Here is a 19161-nt window from a genome sequence, read left to right as displayed (position 1 = left end):
ATGGATATGTTCTTCCAAAACACTGGAGTTTGGTATTAACAGAGAATATAGAAATTGTAATGTGGAAATAACTAGGCTATTAAGCAGCAAGAGCAAAAGAACAACTTAACTGAAATGAAGTATTACACTAAGCGATATTGTGCTAATACCTTTGACTGGGCCAAGAATATTCACAGACAAGATCTGGAATCAGTTGCAGCTGCAATTCACTAGCAATTACTTGGAGGAGGGAGAAGTAATAAGTTAAATCAAGACTTTAGGTTCATTATGCAAGAGAAAGCAGACAATACAATGCAATTCAAAAAATGTACCAAAGCTGCTATTTACCAATAGGAAATGGGCCCCACAGTGAGTAAAAGTCTAAAGAAACTACAAACTGCAGAATATGCAATGCTGCAAGTGATTATACAAAACAGCCACTTTATGACCTTAAAATGAGCAAGTGCCCACATAAGGGCTTAAAAGAAAGAAACAAAAAAATAACAAGCTGGAGACAGCATGGGAATAAGTTAAGTTTTGATCAAAGATCCAGGTAGAATCTTGTCTTTTAGACACTAAGCTAAGAACAGATGCATGAAAAGCTCAGATTAAAAGTAATAGTTAAGAAAATTTGACTATTCTAATATTATAAGAGTCTGTCTGCCATACTTTATTCACACTGATTGGCTGAAAAACAGCCAATCAGAGCTGGAAGAAGCATTGTGGCAGAAGGCAGCCTGCCACCATGATGGTGGGGACACAGGGGATCGAGTGGGAGGTGGGGGGGGGGGCGAGGCCAGCATAGATGGTCTCGCCCCCCCACCAGAGGCAGCAGTAACGGAGTGGACAGGAGGTGGGGATTGAGGCCAGCAGGGCTGGCCTTGAGTGGGCCTGGGTCCAATGCAGCAGGGGTGGGAGGGAAAGCAGGTCTAGGAGGGGGAAAAGCCAGCTCACCATGGTGGAGGGAGGGGGAACAGTAGGCCCAGCCTGACACAGCTGGAGCAGCACCTGGGTGAGGGAAGGAGCAGGTCTCCTCCTCCCCTCTGACCCGGGTCTATTCCTCCCCCACCCCCGTGTCAGCCCTGAGCCTGCTCCTCCCATCCCCCTGCTGCTGCAGCCTGGTTTCTCCCCACCCTCAAGCCTGGTCCTCCCCCCGCATCAGGCTCAGACCCACTCCTCCCTTCCCCCCACCACTGAGGCAGGGAGCAGGCTCAGACCCCAAGCAGCAGGAGGGAAGGGAGAGAGGGCCCAGGGTAGGGGGGTGGCTGGGGCTCTGTCCCCGCCCACTCCCCATCCCCCATCATTCTTGACAGGCAATTTTGCTAGTAGCAAAAATAAAAGGCAAAAAAAAAAATCACCCTTATGACTACCTTAAGACTATCTATTATCAGATATTACCAATGAAGACCATTACCTTTTAGAGCCAGAAGGGAAGAATCTGATGAAAAGATGATCAACAAACTCAAGACACCCCTCAACAGATTCAAGGCACCCTTCAGAAAATGCTAACTCTTCTGTTTTCTTTTTAGGTTTTTTTTTTTACTACAGAAGAACAGAGTAACTCTATTGCAAAAAACACTCAAAATTAGAATTAAAAAAAAATTAGAACTACCGATGGGGAAAAACACAGTTAAACGTGTAAATAATGTTGCACAAGATACATCCCTTTATTTTAATCACAAAAACATGATTCTCTCTCTTTACAGGAATGTTTAAGTGAACATTAAATCAATGCAATTAAATTTGTTTCATAAAGATCAGATAAACATACTACAGAACATATTGTAAAGAACAAAAATATCAACTTTCTGGCCTTGCAGTGCACATTTTAGTGCAATTATTAAGACACAATAGTGTTCAATTCAGCAAAGTATTGCAGAATGTCATGCCACAGTCCACTTCAAAGAGGGTCAGGACATGCAGCTTGTTAATAAAATGCTGTAGTATATAAAAAAAGCCACATGTTAAATTCATAAAATATATAGTGGTTTATTTGGATGATTTTAGAGTGATTTCACTGTGGAATTTAGCTTTTAACCAGACAAACATCCAAAGTGTCTTCGGATTTGGAATATTCTTCTTTCTAGGCAATGGCTTTGGCTTCAGGTAGGAATGCCTCCCAGTATTTTATCAGCTTGGGAAAAGAGAAAAAAAAATCATTACAAATGGCACATTTCCCAAAGCACCCATGTTCTACCAAAGCAGAAGCTACAAAAGAACTTAGTAGTTACGCTTACTTCAGTTTACTGCAATGGAGCCATCTCTATACATTCTTTCACATTCACTCATTTATATACAAATCATGCACACACTTCTAAAATTAAGAAAGTCACAGCTAGGCATTTTCCTGTTCCATTAGGAGAAAGTTTAATGTGTTGAGATGTACTTTAATTTGGGTATTTAAATCTAGAGGATTATGATATTACATGCAAAAATAAGGCACACTTAAACAGTGTTTAGAGAGACTGGATTTACTTTTAAGTTCTTGAATATTGAGTAATTTGAAAAAGATTAGAAGCAAATAAGTATGGTAGACACTAGTAAAGTATTTTCAGCGTAACTGCATATATCTTGCTTTTGTTTGTATACTATGCCAACATTGTCATTTCATACAAGGTTTTTACAGCAGTAAAATTTGTTAAACAGCATATCTAAATTTGCCAATCTACAACTGCTTTAGTTATTCACTGATGGGAAAAACCAATATAAAGAGTATTCCTCCCACTTTAGAGAGTAGACTGGAGTAAAGTAAATAAACAGGCAGGATAATAATGTGCAAGATGGACAATACCATCTTGTGAAAGTTGTTTTTTCCCCTTCTCTTCCAGTGTAATCTTAGTAAAATTTAGAGAACCAGCCTTATTCGACCAGTTTTTAAATAAATAGTTTTGCATCAAGTTATGAATCAACCCCACAAGAAGTCATTTTTATAAAGCTTAGTAAAACTCTAGCTTACCTGCTGCTGTGTTTGCACTAATGATTCTAAATACTTGACAATAACAGTTTTAAAGTCTCTCACTCGTTCCCTCTGTTAATAAATAAACAGATTAACATATTAATCTTCCAAAATTAATCTATAATTAATTGGAATATTGTTTTTATTACTGGAAGTGTGACTGTTACTACTTGCATAAATTATACATGCCTCAAATCTTCCCACTTCTTTGCGTATGGTTTTGGAAATCTGTTCAAAATCTCTCTCCCCTTGTTGAACTTTTGTCTCCCACTGGGGAAAGAAAACACACACAAGAATTCACATTATCTATTCAGATAAACAGAGCAAATACTGTTCCAAAACTATAAGTCAGCAACAGATTAACCAAATAGTAGTTAAATGCTTTCTCTGCAAGATGAAGAGGGAGTACTATTTTAACTGACATCCAAGAAACACCTGAGGAAACTCAAGGTAGCAGCCATGTCAACAAACTAATATTGTATTTAACAAAAGCCTTTCAAAGCTGCTTAAAAATTCTTGAATATTTTTTTTAAACTAACAAGTGCCCATTATTTACATCAGAGAAATATAGATTAAAACATTCAGGGAAACCTTTTGCAGTAGTGCTTGTAAGTTTAATATTTTAGATACAATTTAATTGGTTGTTCCTTTAGTACAGTGATTTTCAATCCTTTTGAGGATTTCTAAAAAATTTTGAATGGAAGTGCAAACCTCACTGAATATTAAGTGCGAGTATTCACATTTTTGATTGATCATAGACATCTTTTGCAGACCTTTTAGACGTACTCTGCAGACCCTCAGGAGTCTGCGGAGCACAGGCTGAAAAATCACTGCTTTAGAAATCTGGTTGCACACCATAAAAATATTTTTACTGTGGTGAAGTTTGTTCTACAATCACTAGTTAGGCCTGGTTTATGGGGAATCTTCAACTGTTTTCCTCTTAGCATTAGATGCCTATAACAGTTATCATACTATTTTCTAAGGTTACTCTTATATACCGAGTTAGTCAAATACTGAAGACTGTAAATTCAGAAGGTAGAAAAAAGTCAAAAGTTGTTTGCAGCATAATACTTTTTAGGACAAGATTCCATTTGGGGGACTGAGATTGACATGTTCATTTGATCTGCTAATGAATTACCTTCCTTTGAGTCCTTTCTTCATCTGGCAATAAGACCAAGCCAATTAGAAAGAAAGCAGTGCAGTGTTTTATTGTGAGACTACTTAATTTAAAAAGTCACTGGAAAAGTAATTTATACAAAGTTCTCAGATTTTTAGTTTTGCTGTATGTTTATTTAGATTCCCCTTACTTTCTCTTAAGGGACCTAAATAAAGCCACATGCTACAGCAGTGGGCTACTGATGTACAAAGTAAGCAACACTGTACCAGTAAGAGGCATGGCCCAATTGCCAACAGGAAAAGATGGCTCTGAACTATGTTTACTAGGGCTGTTTGAAGCTTTGGTAGTCTATTCAATTTGGAAAAGATTCGGGTCGATTTGGCAGCCAAATATCCAAATCCAAATTGAATTGGGAGACCCGTTAATCTCTCCGAATCAAATCGGAAGCCTCCGGATCAATTTGGAGATTTGGCCACAGATTGTACAGGCAGGCACTAGGCAGTGCCAGCAGGAGCAGCTGGGGAAGCAGCTGGATGAGCCCCGATTTGAGCCGGCAGACCCAGCAGCTCAGACTCCCCTGGCTGCTCCCCACTGGGGTGAGGCAGGCAGTGCTAGCAGACCTGGGAGAAGCCCCAGTTCAATCCCCCCCAACCCTCACAGCTTCTCCTGGGGCTGCCAGCACTGCTTGCCTTGTCCCAGCAAGGGGGCAGCTGGATGAGCCGCAGCTTGAGCCGGCAGTCCTGAGAGAAGCCGTGGGGGCTGGGGGAACAAATAGGGGCTTCCCCCCAGCTAGAAGTTTGATCCCTCAACCCCCACAGCTTCTCTTGGGTCTGCCAGCACTGCTTGCCTTGCCCTGGCGGAGGGAAAGGCATTCGGGGGAGCAGCCGTATGAACTGTCACTTCTCCTAGGGCCGCTGGCTCAAGCCGGGGCTCGTCTGGCTGCTCCCCCAGCTGCTCCCGCTGGCGCTGCCTGCCTGCACAGTCTATGACTGAATAGCTTTGGCTTCTGATTCGGCTGAATCAAAATCGGGACAGATTCAAAATCACCAAATTGGATCACTGTCCCTCCGAATCCGAAGCAAATACTTTACACTTCACACAGGCCTAACATTTACACCCTCCCACTCCAGGGGAAGTGAGGGGCACACTGAAGAGGTCCATGTATAAATCAAATATTCTTGAGGGCTTGTCAACTTATGGTCACCTCCCTTGTTCAGCACTGCATAAATCTCAAAATACACCACTAATCCCAGCCCTGTCATTCCTCTTCTGTAGGAAGCACCAACAGAAAATGAATTTATGGTGGCTTAAAGTTTTTATACTTACAACTCATTGAGCATTACATTTATAGAACAGTTTTATGCTGTTGACCTCTTTTATCCAGCACAAAAAGGGGCTGAAGCTGCTTCCCTTCCTAGGCTTTAAACCTCATTCTTGTGAGGTTTAAAAAAAAAAAACACTATACTAAATTAATAGCTCTAGCTATTGGAGTATGGCTGTTTATTATCAGTAGGGAGCTTTGTAGATTCTGCAACAAACTGATTATAAAAAACATTCCTAACAAAATATTAGGGAAAAAGGAATCCTTCAACCAATTGCCTCTTGTTTGGTGAGAAGATGGAATATTTTAAAAATCCTTTGGAATAATGGCTAAAGAGAACCTGCTAGTTTTGAAGTTCCAGCACATGTACAAGTCAGAACATGACAATGACAGTAACATCAAGAGTCCTGCTATTTATGACTGCAGAAATAGAGTCAACAAATCTGAGGCACAGAATGACAAGATGACCCGGGGATATACATTTTCTACATAGGACCAACTGGAAACATCAACTCCTACAGCAAAACACTGTGTTAAAAGTACAAAAAAGATAAAACAGTTTGTGATTAGTGACCAATGAAGCAGCCAAACAAAACAATTGTGAAGATTTTAAGCTCTGTTATGTAATGATGTTTTCCCACTATTTATGAGAGAACACTGGTACACACTTTTAGAATGTGTGCAGTATGTTAAGTTAAAAAAAAAAAGTTGTCCTACCTCTTCAATTTCCTTGGTGAAGCATGATAGAAAAAGTGTATATATTATGACAAACTTCAACATGTTGGATTTAGTTACTTTTACTGAAATTATACCATATATACAAACATATATATGGGTGGAAAACATTGCATCATTAAGCAAAACATGGAAATAGATTTCCATTATTTTAGCTTGATTTAAAAATATTTGAGTTTCAGAAATTAGAAGTCATTTAATTGCACAGCAATAACCTGGATCAACAGCTTAAAAAATGCAAACAAAAAAAAACCAACCCCCGCCTCAGCCCCCTTCTTCATGTTCATTTTCCCTTTCTGTAAGACAGAATTTGTATCTTACAGAGACTTCAGACCTGATGTAACAGTTATGTGCATTTCATATTTAATATTTCTTTTTAAAAAGTTTTAGTAAATGCGGAAAACAGCAAATGTGCAAGTGATTTACAAACAAAAGTGATAGAAAAGTAATGCCTTAATGCTGATGAATGAATCAATGGAAAGTGTAGGCAGTGCTGAAGATATTCAGCATCATTACCTCTTTTATTTCATCTTTAGCTTGTTGCAATTTATCAGGTTTGTTGGCAAGCTGGAGCTTTGCTTCTGCTTCACGCTTTTTCTGTAAAGTGACCTGAGCATCTTGCCATTTCTGCCAGCATTTCATTCGGTGATCAAACACACCCTGCAAACATAGTGGTATAACAGAGTTAATATGCTCCATTTTTTGGGTAAATTTACCCACATACATAAAAATTCACTACCATGTAAAACTTCCAGTGCAACTTAGTTTTTCTAATGTAGTTTTCACAAGAGTGCCTGACACCTGGAAGGAGGAAGGAAAAAAAAAAAAAATCTTTCATTCATCCAGACTAGGGAGTACAGAATAGGGGCAGTTGAATCTCCACACATTCAGTCCTTTATTTCACTGTTGAAACTGATGACAAGGCTGCAATTAAGTAGAATTAGTTTTTAAATGCTAATCTACTGGAATCTGAATGAAAACTGTTTTTTTCTTTAAAAAGCTACAGAGCTATCTAACAGTATCTGGTCAGAAATAGAATGAGGTAGCACATGTTCTGAATGTTCACAAACGTGAAAAAAAAAAGTGTCTGAACTAAGAAAAGTGTGATGCTGAAAGAGACTTACAGATAAAATAGTGCTCTTATTTCCTTGTTGTGATCAAAAGCTACTGAAATGCATATTGCAATTTACACCCACATTTAAAAAGTACTGCTTTAACATTTTGAAGACTCTTTACAGAGCTACAATAATGTTTTTTCCCTGCTCCATCCCCCTCTTGCTTTAGTAACTCTTACATAATTTTTTTTCTCCTGGAACTCCTATGGTTTTTAATATATTACACGTGGATACTCTTAATATATCTGTATGAAGATGAGCACCATGAATAGCATGGTGCCCCTAAACAACTCCTTCCTAAGACTTTTATACTTTGCAAATAAAGCAATCATTAACTATTTGTTTATACTCTCTTCGGGATATTGCAGAACTTGAAACTGATTAACTAGTGTCCACTTAGGTTGCACAACAGTTAATGTGATGGGATTTCTCCGTGTCAGTTGGGACATTTCTCACAAATATTTAACTCTTGAAATTATAGCTATTCTTCAAACATCTGAGAATTTAAAATCAAGAAAGCCATTCCTTTTTTCCTGATTTTACAATTGTTTTACTACCCCCAAAAAGTGTCCTTCAATACAAGACATGGCTTTTTATGAGATTCCCCCACCTTCCCGCCCCGCAAAACCAGGGCTTACTTTTACTGCAGCAATAAGACGAATATAGTCACCAAGCAGTTCTGAGAACATGTAAAAATCAGCAAAAGCTTGTTCTTGATGCAGCTGATCTATCTTCTCCTCAACTTCTGCAAGCTGAGACAAAGCTCTAGATAAAGCAGTGTGGTCCTCAGAGTTACCCAACATGGCAGCACTTTTAGCAAAGGCAGCTGTGTTGGCTGAAAGCTCTGAAATAACATGAGTGTAAAGTTCAGGGCAATAGTTTAGTAATTAAATAAAATGCTGTATTAATTCTATTTTTTCCTACTTTAATTAGGCTGCATGTTACTCTTTAAATAGTAAGGATTAAAAGATAACTCGAGACAGACCTATTTAAAAATAAATGCAACTCTCCACCCAAATCTAAATATTTTCATAGTTGCTATAAAAACTTACTCCTTCTAAAGGTCATTTAAAATTAATTAAGAAATGCTTTATTTTTCATGTGGAAGTTCTAAAGAGGGGATAGCTGTAAGGCCCTGTGGGCACGACTCATTACTGTATATCTGATCAAAATAGATACAAAGCTCAACTGGAAGAAATCCTGAAGCATTCATATTTGAGAGGTGATAAAACTAAAGGTTTACATTTACTCAAGTTTACAGAGTCAGTGCCAAAGAAAACAAGTTTAGATGAAGTATTTGGGTTTTTTTCCAGGTTACAGATCACAGTATTTTTTCATTTAAAATGTGTGTTAGTACAAGAAAGTTCCAGAGTCTTCCCTGCCACAGCAAGAGCTCATCATGGCTGAATGCTTCTAGCCTTACACAGGAGTGGACCAGTTCTCATATTCACTTCCCATTTCCTTGCATTTCAAAAGCTAAAAGGTTTAACCCTGCCATAAGAGCTGCTGAATTGGTAGCAGCTTTTGGCTGAGCTCTGAGGCTAGAAAGCAAAAACAAAGGCCCCAGCAGCCATTTCAGCATCCTGTGCCTCCATTCTGGCATGGAAGTATGCCGTCTTGTTTAAACATGCACCCCAATTTTGGATGAGTTTTTTGGGGTGGGAAAGAGTTAGGTGTACATGAGTAAATATGTAATAAATAGCAGACCTGCAGATACTGACAGGCCAGTTTCAATCATTGTGTCCAATTTTTCATCCAGTTTTGCAATTCAGGAATAGGATTTTGTAATCAAAAAAGTCTTTAATAATTAAAAGCATCTCCAATGTTTTCTTGAAGAATTAGCTCCTTCTTTCAGAACTGTGCTCCAGAATGTTATTTAATGTTTCCAACCAGTACAGCTTGAGAAAAAGAAAAGTTTCTAATACATGAACCATATTTAAAAGCATGGAACATCATCTTATTTCCAGCCACCTGGGGTCTCAAATAGCAAATTCATGACATTTCATTCTCAATCATGGCCCCAGCAGGCTCCAGTTCTGGCTACAGAAGTCACCATTTACTTGTGCCTGGTAGATGATGTTACTTCCTCACTCGCCAGCTTTCCCACAGTACATAATCACTGAGCTGATATATATAGAGCAAGGGAAGTCAGACCCAGATCATCCATATCTGAATGGATCAAAATCCACATAGCTCGCAGTGGGTTGCCAAATTAAAGACTGGTTGCTCACAGATGTTTACCATGGCTTTTGCACTATTTGTTTTCACAGCAAGAGAGCACCAGCACTTCTGCATAGCTGATCAGAGAAGCTGCACCCTTTAAAGCAAAAGCCACAGCAAAAAACACCTAGAGGACTTCTAGTCTCATGTAGTTGTTGGTTCCAACTCTGTACATCCCAAATATAAGTCTCAAACCCTCAACTTACAGGGGAGTTAAAAACCTAACCCTGCAAAGTATACTGGTTCTACTGTAGAACACTAGGGTAAGCCCAGCAGGAGCCCAAAACCCAGATGGGAAAACTGGGCTGTCTGGAGAACAGTACAGCACTCAGGACTTGGAGATGTACAGTGCTCAGCAGTTAATCTAGTTCGCAGACTTCCCTAGCACACACAAATGGGGCAAATCTCAAAGTAGACTCAAACAGGCCTAAAGAGCATGGGAGGTGGGAGACAGGAGAGAAACAAAAACTAAATTTAATATGTTCATGACTTTCTGAAACAGCTCATCTTTTTGGATGGAGCTCTTATGCTACTTTTGCCCAAAGATCACTTTTGATGAGAAAAGTTTCCACGCAAGCCCAGTCTTCCAGCTGTGAAAACCTACATTTAAGCATCAGATTACAGCCAACAGCTACCTGAACCTTAGCACAAGATCATACATTTGAAGTGACAACGGATTCTAGCTTTCTGGTTACGTACATAATTTCAGTCTTACTCTTTTCAGCTGCACAATTATTTTGCAGTGTAAAAAGTTACAAACTTAACTTTTCCAGCGTACATTTTATGCATCAACATTTTAAACTTAAATCTTACTCTAGAAAAATTGATTTCTTGCAACTGCTTTACATTTACCAGCTGTACTAACAGGTATTCATTTTTATGTATTGCAAGTTGAATCATGTGTTATCTTGGTGTATATATTCTGGATATATTCAAGATATATTCTGGAAAGAATTCTATGCTATCAATTAGAGTAACTTTAACATTTTTCTTTTAACAGATATACCACGAGCTGCAGATATTTTGGGTGGCAGCTAATACAGGAGGTTCTACGATGCTTTAAAACAGAATTATATTTTTCTTTGGAAGTGTCATTTTTTTGTATTGCACTAAGATATTTGGAATACTATTAAGTTAGCTTACTAGTTGCAAGTCTATAATACAATTCAGTTTAAGAACAATATAAACCAATAATTATAGCTCAAGCATTGAAATCTGATGCCTGTATTAATAAATATCTACCTTTCCTGTGGCAGACTAAGGCCTCTACACTGGCATGCAGTTTCCTGAGTTGCTGATCCAAGTTCTCAAATTGCTGCTGTTTTTCCTCAAACCACTAACAAAAAAATGAAAGAACCAAGCATTATAAATTAGGTTACCAATAGCAAACTACATTCCTTGTTTTAAACAAACAAATTAACCATGTGCAACCAGGGTGGTCAGCTGCAGCAGAGAACCCAAGCCAATAAGTAAATTAATATCCCATTTTCTACTCCTAGAGCCTTAAAATGCAATTGTTGAGCCTCATTAATTCATCTCATTATTCAAGTCGAAAAATCAGCTCTTACTGCATCCGATTCATTCATCTTGATTGTCATTTTGTTGACAGCGTCGGCAGCCTTGTTCACCATCCTCAATATTCCTGCTCCACTCAGAGCCTGGGTGTTAACCGCTCTCGGCAGCTGGAATTGAATGACAAATAAGGGCAAACAAACCGGTTAAAAGGCTGGAGGTTTAACTGGGCACAAGAGGGATTGAAAAGGATATAGTGTTTTCTTCACTCCCATACATTTCAATATAGTGGAACCTAATTTCTCAAATTTACTACTTTTACATTCTCAGAGGAAAACTTAAAAATATAGACTTTTTATTTGCTTTTCTTCTGCACCTTTACATTTAAATGGAACACCACTCTATTTGTCAAAAGTTATTACGAAATAGGCAAAAACCTAACTGGACACCTGTATGCTACAGAAAACAAACTGCTAGTATAGAAACAGATAGCAAGGCTTAGATATCATACTAAGCTACTACATTTTAGTAAGTTATAAAAATCGTCTAAAGCACATGCAGAGACAGCTTGTGTCTTTTCATGTTTAAGTAGGCTGAGTATCAACCTGCCCCACAGAAAGGTTGCAAAAGAATGGTTTTAATCACATTTTTTGATCCTCTGGCATAAGTACACATAACCAAACAACCAGTCATTGGTATTATTCTGAATTACCATTAAAGGCTCAAGCTAACTGCTTCAGGTCTCTGGGTCTGAAACCATTTGTTCGTCTTCAGATTTGGCCTTTCACTTGTTTTGAAATCCCCCCTCCTCTTTTTTAATATAGTAATAATAGCCACATGACTGGCTTAATTGTCAGTCATGTGGCCCCTATGATTCCTCAGGTATGGCAGGCTTAATGTAACTAAGACACTGACGATGGCCAATTAGAGCACTCAATACTACAACAAATACGCTAAGTACATCTACAAAATTGACTGTTTACATGTAGGATTTTGAAGTACTTAATGCTTACGGAAAGGTGCCAGATTGATAGTACTGGTGACTGAAGTCCTCTATCCATAGAACAGTTAATCTGGCCAATAGTCATATAGGAGTTTACACCACCAATATAACCCTTTGAGGTCCACTATTGGGTATTTCCAGAAGACAGTTTGATTTCCAAACCAGTTTAATCCTTAATCCCTTTTAAGACTAGCCAATAACAATGCCATTGCGACTTTTGTGTATTGCATTAGAAGCTGGGCAAACTGACTCACTTCACATAAACCACTGAGCAGCAACAAATACATCACCCTCAAAGGTATCCCAAAAAATTTAAAAAAAAAAAAAAAAAAAAAATCAGTATCCTTGACTTCTGCCATCCTGTCCCATTGGTGGCATAATCTAACCGAAATACAGGCAGTCCTTGACTTGCAACATTTTGAGTTGCAACGTTTTGCATTTACAGTGTTTAAAAATTGACACCCTATTTCAACTTTATAACGTCAGTTTCGACTTTACAACGCCTGATCTGATGTGACGCCACACCAGTGAACAAGTTCGCTGCATCGCTCATCTACCTAGAAAACATCTGTCCAAACTTCCTTGGACACTTTCTTTAAGAAAGCAGACAAGACTCCAGAAAAACCTGCAGCCAAGACTCCTGACAAGACTCCAGCCAAGAACTCTTCAAAAAGTCCAACCAAGAGCCTTTCAAAAAGTCCAGCAAAGTAACCTCAAAGAAGTCCTTCCAAATCAATGATTGCCATTTACATTATAAATGCCTTAATGTAGCTATATTACTCATCTATAATTGATCATGTACAAAATTCTGGGGTATTTTTGGTGAAAATAGGGTACCGGGCCTTGGTTCAGGAACCAATCCCTCATTTATAACATTGCTTCTTATGAGAAAATCGGTTCCGAGTTACAACGTTTCGACTTAAGACACGGTTTTCAGGAACCAATTTTGTTGCAAGTCCGAGGACTGCCTGTACGTAGTTTACAAAACTAAATTTCAAAGCAAAGGAGTAAGTTATTTTGTACAAATTACTGTTACTTAGAACAAATAGGAGAACTTAAAGAACTTAAATACCTCAGAACTTTCCAAGAACTGCCTTAAATCAGGATCCTGTAACAAGGTTGGGTGTTTTACTGTTCGTTGCAGATACCTATGATTTTAAAAGTTAAAATATTAGATAAAGTAAATTTAGGGCTTCCGACAATATTGGAAGGTGTCCTTCATCCATAAAACAGGCACAATGCAGGTGGCAGCACTGCAAGAATCCTTTCTTCCAGCGTGTTCAAGCCCTTTAGTGATTACTTCTAACGGTCAGAGGATAGTTCAGTCTCCATGCCCTGTCAATCTTTTGCCTCTCTAAGATTTCCAAATGTGTTCATTTATTGCTACTTATTTCCCCACCACCACCACCCTCCTCCTCTCCTATTAGCAAAGTTTGTAATAACACACCCCAATAAGCACATAAGCTGAAGCAATTTATATACACCGAGAAAGTGTTAAAAGATGAAGTCAAGTGAAAGTGGGAAGAAGTGGATAAACTAGAGAGCAGTCAAGAAGTTTACAGAGCAGGTTTACTGACCACAATTGTTCAGTTGCTAGTAATGTAAGTTAAAACTATAGTTACATTTTTATTCTTTTGGAGAAAAAGAAAAACAGACTTTCTGCTATTTTATGCAGCAGCATACAAGTCTAGGCCACTCTAAAAGTAAGAATAATACTGTACGTCTTTGTCCCATAATCTTTCTTCTATCATCCTAGGCTAGGGCGTAAGTCCTTTATAGCAAGAACCTCCTGCATTTGGCTTAGGACTTTAGTGATATTACAGTATTCTACACAATACAGTAGAATTTGCAATTTTCTAAAAATATTTGTCTGATTCAGAAGTCAACTACTTATACAAATCAAAAAACACAGCTGAACTTGTTTACATAAATTCTTCCATACCAATTAAATGGCTGCTGTTTAATTCCAGTTGGCTTATCTTAGATTTAAGGGGTTTCTGGGAATGCTGAGCTGATCCACTATCCCTTTATTTTTGGGATAGTTACTATCCAGTTACTTCAAGACTAAAAGCTTTGTTAATTTAATGAATATGATGCAATTTCATCGTTCTATTTATATCCAAGAGGCATAAGTTACAATGCTTTGGAGGAATCATTCACCCAGCTGCTAGAACTGCTACATAAACTCAACCAACTAAACTGAAAGCATCTGGAGTTAAGCATCAAATTTCATTAATGCTATTACAGATTCATATTAAGTCAGTATTAAATATGCTCCCAGCCCCTTCCCCCCCGCCAAAAAAAAAAAAAAAAAAAAAAAAAAGAAATCCAGGAAGGATGGCAGGAAACATCACAGGCATCTGGATAGTATAGCAAGGCATAGGTTTAAGTTACTTCCATTATCAAACAGAATGCTCCGGGTTAATACATGCTCAAAGGTTAGTAGAAAAAGCCCACACTGTATGCAGTGTGGTCCAACCTGACTTAGTGGAAAAAAATGCATTACAAGTCCAAGTTTAGCAGTCAATCTTCTAGCCAAAAGCTTCCTAGTTCCAGTAACAAGAAAACAAGCATGGTTCAATCAAAAGCTAGTCTTAGTTGTGGTCATTGCACAATGCTTCAGAAGAAGTTAAAAAAACAAAAGCAAAACCCACCCAAATAAAATAAGTCAGTAGCATGCAAGAGGGGAGGAGGGTTCTTCTGTTTGTCATGATGCAGAAGCCTAGCAAAACCTCTTCAACATGAACCTAGGGATGTAATTACTTGATTTAGTCCATCACTCATGAATGAACCAAGAATTTTTACCTTATAAAGCAGGAATCTGGGTTTTCCCCATCTGACATGGAAAAATGAAGATTTTCTCCTTTAAAGGAGAAAAATGCAGAAAACAGTGGGTTTCCCCTTGCAGGCTGGCAAAGTTCCAGCCTGCAAGAGGCTGCTTGGGACTGAGGGGGGTGGGGTGTAGGGGGCACCATGAGCATACATGCACGTGGCTGAGAATATAGCCCCAGGCAAAAGCGGAGAGCAGCTCCTGCAGGTAAGATGGGGGTGGATTGAGGCAGCAGTGGCCACAGCGAGGGAGTGGGACAGCATTGACAGCTGTGGCTGAGGGCACTGCCAAGGTGAGAATGCACAGCTGTGAGACCCAGCCAGGGAATGGGATGAAGTCGTGGGCTGGCAGGGGGGCCAGCTTCCCACAATGTGTCAGGAGGGCATGGGGGTGGGGGGGGGGAGGGCAAGGAAGAGGGGGAGGCTCAGAGCTGCCACCACTTCTGGGAGCCTTGCACCAGCCATGCCTCCATGGCGAGGCGCCCCCAACCTGCCTGGCAGCAGGAGGGGCAGTGGTAGCACACAGGTGTGCCTGCTCTCTGCTGCCAGGTGGGCAGAGGGTGCCTTGCCATGGCAACATGTCTGACTCCTCCCTGCCTCACTCCAGCCTCTTGTACTGGGTCCCACACACTGAGTTGCAGAGGGCAGCAGGGTGGGGGGAGGGGGAAAGGAAGGCACCCAGACTCCACTCCTGCCATAGCAGGGGCTTGGACACTGCTGCCTGGCAGTGGCTGGTGCCCACAGAGCAGGGAACAGGCGAGATAGTCCCATAGCCCTGAAAGCTGGGGACCCCCTCCAGCAGGGCAAGGAGGAGAGAGCAGAGGGCTCTAGGTCAGAAGGGGCACTGGCAGAGCTGCGGGGGGGTTGGGGACACTGGCAGGGCTGGGGGGGGGGGGGGGGCGCGCTGCGGGTCAGGTGTGAGGGCCACCAGCAGTGCTGAGGAAGCTGTGGCTTAGGAGTCACAGGCAACAGCATGTACCAGTGCCCTGTCCCTGCCTATCAGGGTTACTCAATGTCCCAAAGCAGCAGGGGGACAGCCACAGTTGGACCTGCATCCTGGTGAGCAAAGGGAATAAGGGGAGCACTGATTTTCCATGATAAAAAAACCCATAGTATACAGGTATTTAGAATTTATATTTTATTATAATAATAGTAGGAGTGGTAGGCTTCCAAATTCCTTTAAAACTGTAAATATATCAATAAAACCTTGGGTTCAACTGATCGTTATATAGCAGCATTTCATTTTAATCATGGAAAAACTTAGATTTTAGGGGTTTTAATCAGAGAATTTGGGGGTTTTAAAAAGAGAAAGTCAGGATCTCTGTTTATAAACTCAACTCACAGTTCTAGAAAACATCATCTTTGGAGTCTCACTTGGGATACTTGAAAAAAGTTCATAACTAAGAGATTTCAATTATAATTGCTTCTCCTGCACACACCTGTCTCTACCAGGACATAGTAAAGAAATGTTCCTGATTTTCAAACTCTACAAAAACTGATTGATTGGACACTTCAGATCTTGAATCATTTTTCAAAGCTTCAAAGCCAACAGCATAATACTTGTTGTCACCATGCAGCTTGGTTAAATGAATTCACAAACAACCTGTTCCTTTAGAAAGGATATAAACCAGCACCATCAGAATGAATAGTGTTCTGCATTCTCTGTTTTTACCAATTTTCACTGATAAATCCCCTAATTTTTTATTGAACTCATTTGTTTTTGGTTTTTTTTACTGATTTACACCTGTTTTTCAGTTCAAATCCCTGTTAACTGGAAAAAGTGGGGAATGGCCCATTTCCCACTCATGCCAAATAATGGGGATTTGACCTGAAAAACGGATGGTGCTGGTAAGCTAAAAGTGCCACTGTGCTGGTTATCTGAGGCACAGGTTTCTGGCTGGTCATGGCAACAGCTGCATGCAGAGCAGTGGGTGGTGGTGGTGGCGGCTGCTGTGTGGGGGCCAATGGAGGGTGGCTGGAGCCGCTGCCTGGGGGTGCGGGGCTCCTGGCTCTCACCCTGGGCAGGGTAGGACAGGCTCCAGGAATCGCTTCCAGGGCAGGCAGATCTGAGCTACACCCCAGTGGCTCTGCCCCTGGCACTGGGAGCTGCAAGTGCCGCCAGGAGGGGGTGGAGACTAGTGGGAGAGCTTGACCCTGCTCCCTAGAGCCTGGGGCCAGTGGCAGCACTGGGCTTTTGCTAGTGCTCAGGGTGGCAGCCTGCTCCCATACTGCATGCAGATCTGGGGGCATGCACGCCTCAGGAAGAGCCCAGCACAGCCCCCCAGCTCCCAGGGGGGAGGGTGCATAGCAGCAAGAGCCACGCTACCCCACACCCACTGACAGCTCCCCCTGCTTTGCTCCCTGCTGCAGCCCCAGGAACAGCTGATGGGCTGCACTGCACCCCTCCCACTGCATCTTCCTTAGTCCCAGCCTTACTCCCTCCCTCCCTCACCACTGATTTCCCCCCTTTTCTTCTGATTTCATCCCAGTTTTTATGTTTTGAATATAAACCCTGAAAAATTCCCGGTTTTTTCAATTTTCTCCTTTCATCCAATAGCCTTTTCATAGACTTCTTATGATGACTGAAAGAAACAGAAGTCTTAATCTCCACATCAACTTTAAAAAAAGGTACTAAATAAAAGCTATTATTCAAGATGATGGTGCTTACTAGTTTCTAAAATGGAGTTGTAGTTCGCTACTTTAAAAGACAAGTCAAAAAGCAGCTCTTGAACAGCAGTGATTTCTTGGCAAATCTTGAACAGCCTCTATAAAAATCTTCCTCCAAGTGGTAAGGCAAGAAGAAGCCTTATGCTTATTTGACAGTAACCCGATTTTATGCATTTTAAATTTATTGTCCCAGGAAGTAGGCTAGTCATCTACAAAAGCTATGCTTTTCTGAAATAATTAGTTTTCAAAGGTGCTATCCTGCCCTGCCTTCTGCCCAGTTTTAGGCCAACATGGCTAACTAGCTCTCTTTACGAACCAGTAGACTTTAAAATGTTATTTTATAAACCCCAAGCTTTCTACACAGCTGTTCAAAGCATTATATATTTTTAACAAAACCTATAATCTTCATCAATTTACGTGGCAAATACACCTTACTTTGTATAAAACAAAAAAAATATACACAAGAAGTTAGGCTACAATATCAAAATTATTAGAAAGGCAACATGACATTCTAGTTCAAAGCAGGAAACCAGAATTGGTTTAGCACCCAGAAAAGCTAAATACTGCTTTAAGACCAGTGTTGGTTAATTAGTGATGGAGTCCAGTACTAAATTTCAGTTAAGAGGTCTTTTGAATGTCACTCATTTTCACTCAAAATTTCCAGAAGTTTACTGACTTTTGTTGAAAAGGTCTCAATATAACTAATTTTTAAAAAAACTTTAGTTTACCATTAGCAGGTAAAATCATTTGATTATTTAAATGAGAATATAAATTTCTTACTTGCATTTAAAGTCTTTCCTTAAACCTGTACTACCTCAAAGTTATAGTAGTTTGTAAGCGTAGATTAGTGGGAGTAATGGGTCGCTAAAACCACTCTCTCCTCTGACTAAACAGAGTTTGCAAAGTGCAATAGGAAAGAATATAGTTAAAACTTACTTACGAAAAATTAAAAATCATTATGAAGACAGTCTGTTTAGTACCAAGTTTTAATTAATTTTGTCAGTAGAAACTGAACAAAGAAAAAAACCCCAAACTGACCATGTTTAAAACAGTAACAAAACACAGACTATTTGGGCTTGATACAGCAGACTCTCTCAGGCCGCTGTATGAGGCTCTTGTTATACACTTCATGAGTTCTGTGTAAACTGGTGTGGGAGGCAGACTCAGATCTAGATAAACAGGATTACCTTTCCAGTGCAGCTCTTCTTTTCTCTACAAATTCTGTAGATGACGAATCTTCCTTGCCTACTTTTACCTTGGTCATGCCTTTGAAGAAAATAGCATCATATTAACTATGTATTATGAAGAAATCAACATAGAACACAAAAATGTAAGCATTGAAGCAAAACAAGCCTTGGGTGAAATTTTTATCTTTTGACAGAGTAGTAGTAGGGTGGTACTGGCACCACTAAAGGTCTATAAATCTAAGGAAGTGTCCATTTTTTGTATGGTACTGACTTCATGGGTCATTCCAAGACAGGAAAAAAGGTGGCTTTTATCTTTTACCAAACCCCAAAATGGAAGGGCATGTGTGAGCTGAAACACATATGAGTGCTCACATTAAGGACTCTAAATTATTGGATAAAATTATGGCATGAACACTTATCAGATACCCTAAGTACATTTTAAAAGCTTCTTCTGTTCCATGTAAAGTCTTATTTGGATGGCAAAACAACATTAATATTCTCCTCCAGACAACTGGCCCAT

The 19161-nt window shown here is 39.9% G+C and overlaps 1 protein-coding gene across 1 annotated transcript in view; it reads right to left on the bottom strand.

The window, feature by feature from the left end:
* Positions 1–1943: 1943 nt before the first annotated feature.
* The window catches only part of SNX2 (sorting nexin 2), a 45097-nt gene continuing 27879 nt past the window's right edge, over positions 1944–19161 (bottom strand). The window contains exons 7-15 of the mRNA XM_090038457.1: positions 18642–18720; positions 13031–13106; positions 11012–11125; positions 10686–10779; positions 7862–8067; positions 6625–6768; positions 3125–3205; positions 2936–3007; positions 1944–2113 (exon numbers count right to left, since the gene is read on the bottom strand). Coding sequence (XP_089894583.1) covers positions 2063–2113; positions 2936–3007; positions 3125–3205; positions 6625–6768; positions 7862–8067; positions 10686–10779; positions 11012–11125; positions 13031–13106; positions 18642–18720 — 917 coding nt within the window. The 3' untranslated portion in view covers positions 1944–2062. The remainder of the gene's footprint in view (positions 2114–2935; positions 3008–3124; positions 3206–6624; positions 6769–7861; positions 8068–10685; positions 10780–11011; positions 11126–13030; positions 13107–18641; positions 18721–19161) is intronic.

The sequence above is a fragment of the Crocodylus siamensis genome, chromosome 3, assembly GCF_052110815.1.
Source record: "Crocodylus siamensis isolate JL-2025a chromosome 3, ASM5211081v1, whole genome shotgun sequence".
NCBI classification, from domain to species: domain Eukaryota; kingdom Metazoa; phylum Chordata; order Crocodylia; family Crocodylidae; genus Crocodylus; species Crocodylus siamensis.
Note: the sequence above shows the minus strand (reverse complement) of the source record. Positions and strands in the feature narration are given on the sequence as shown.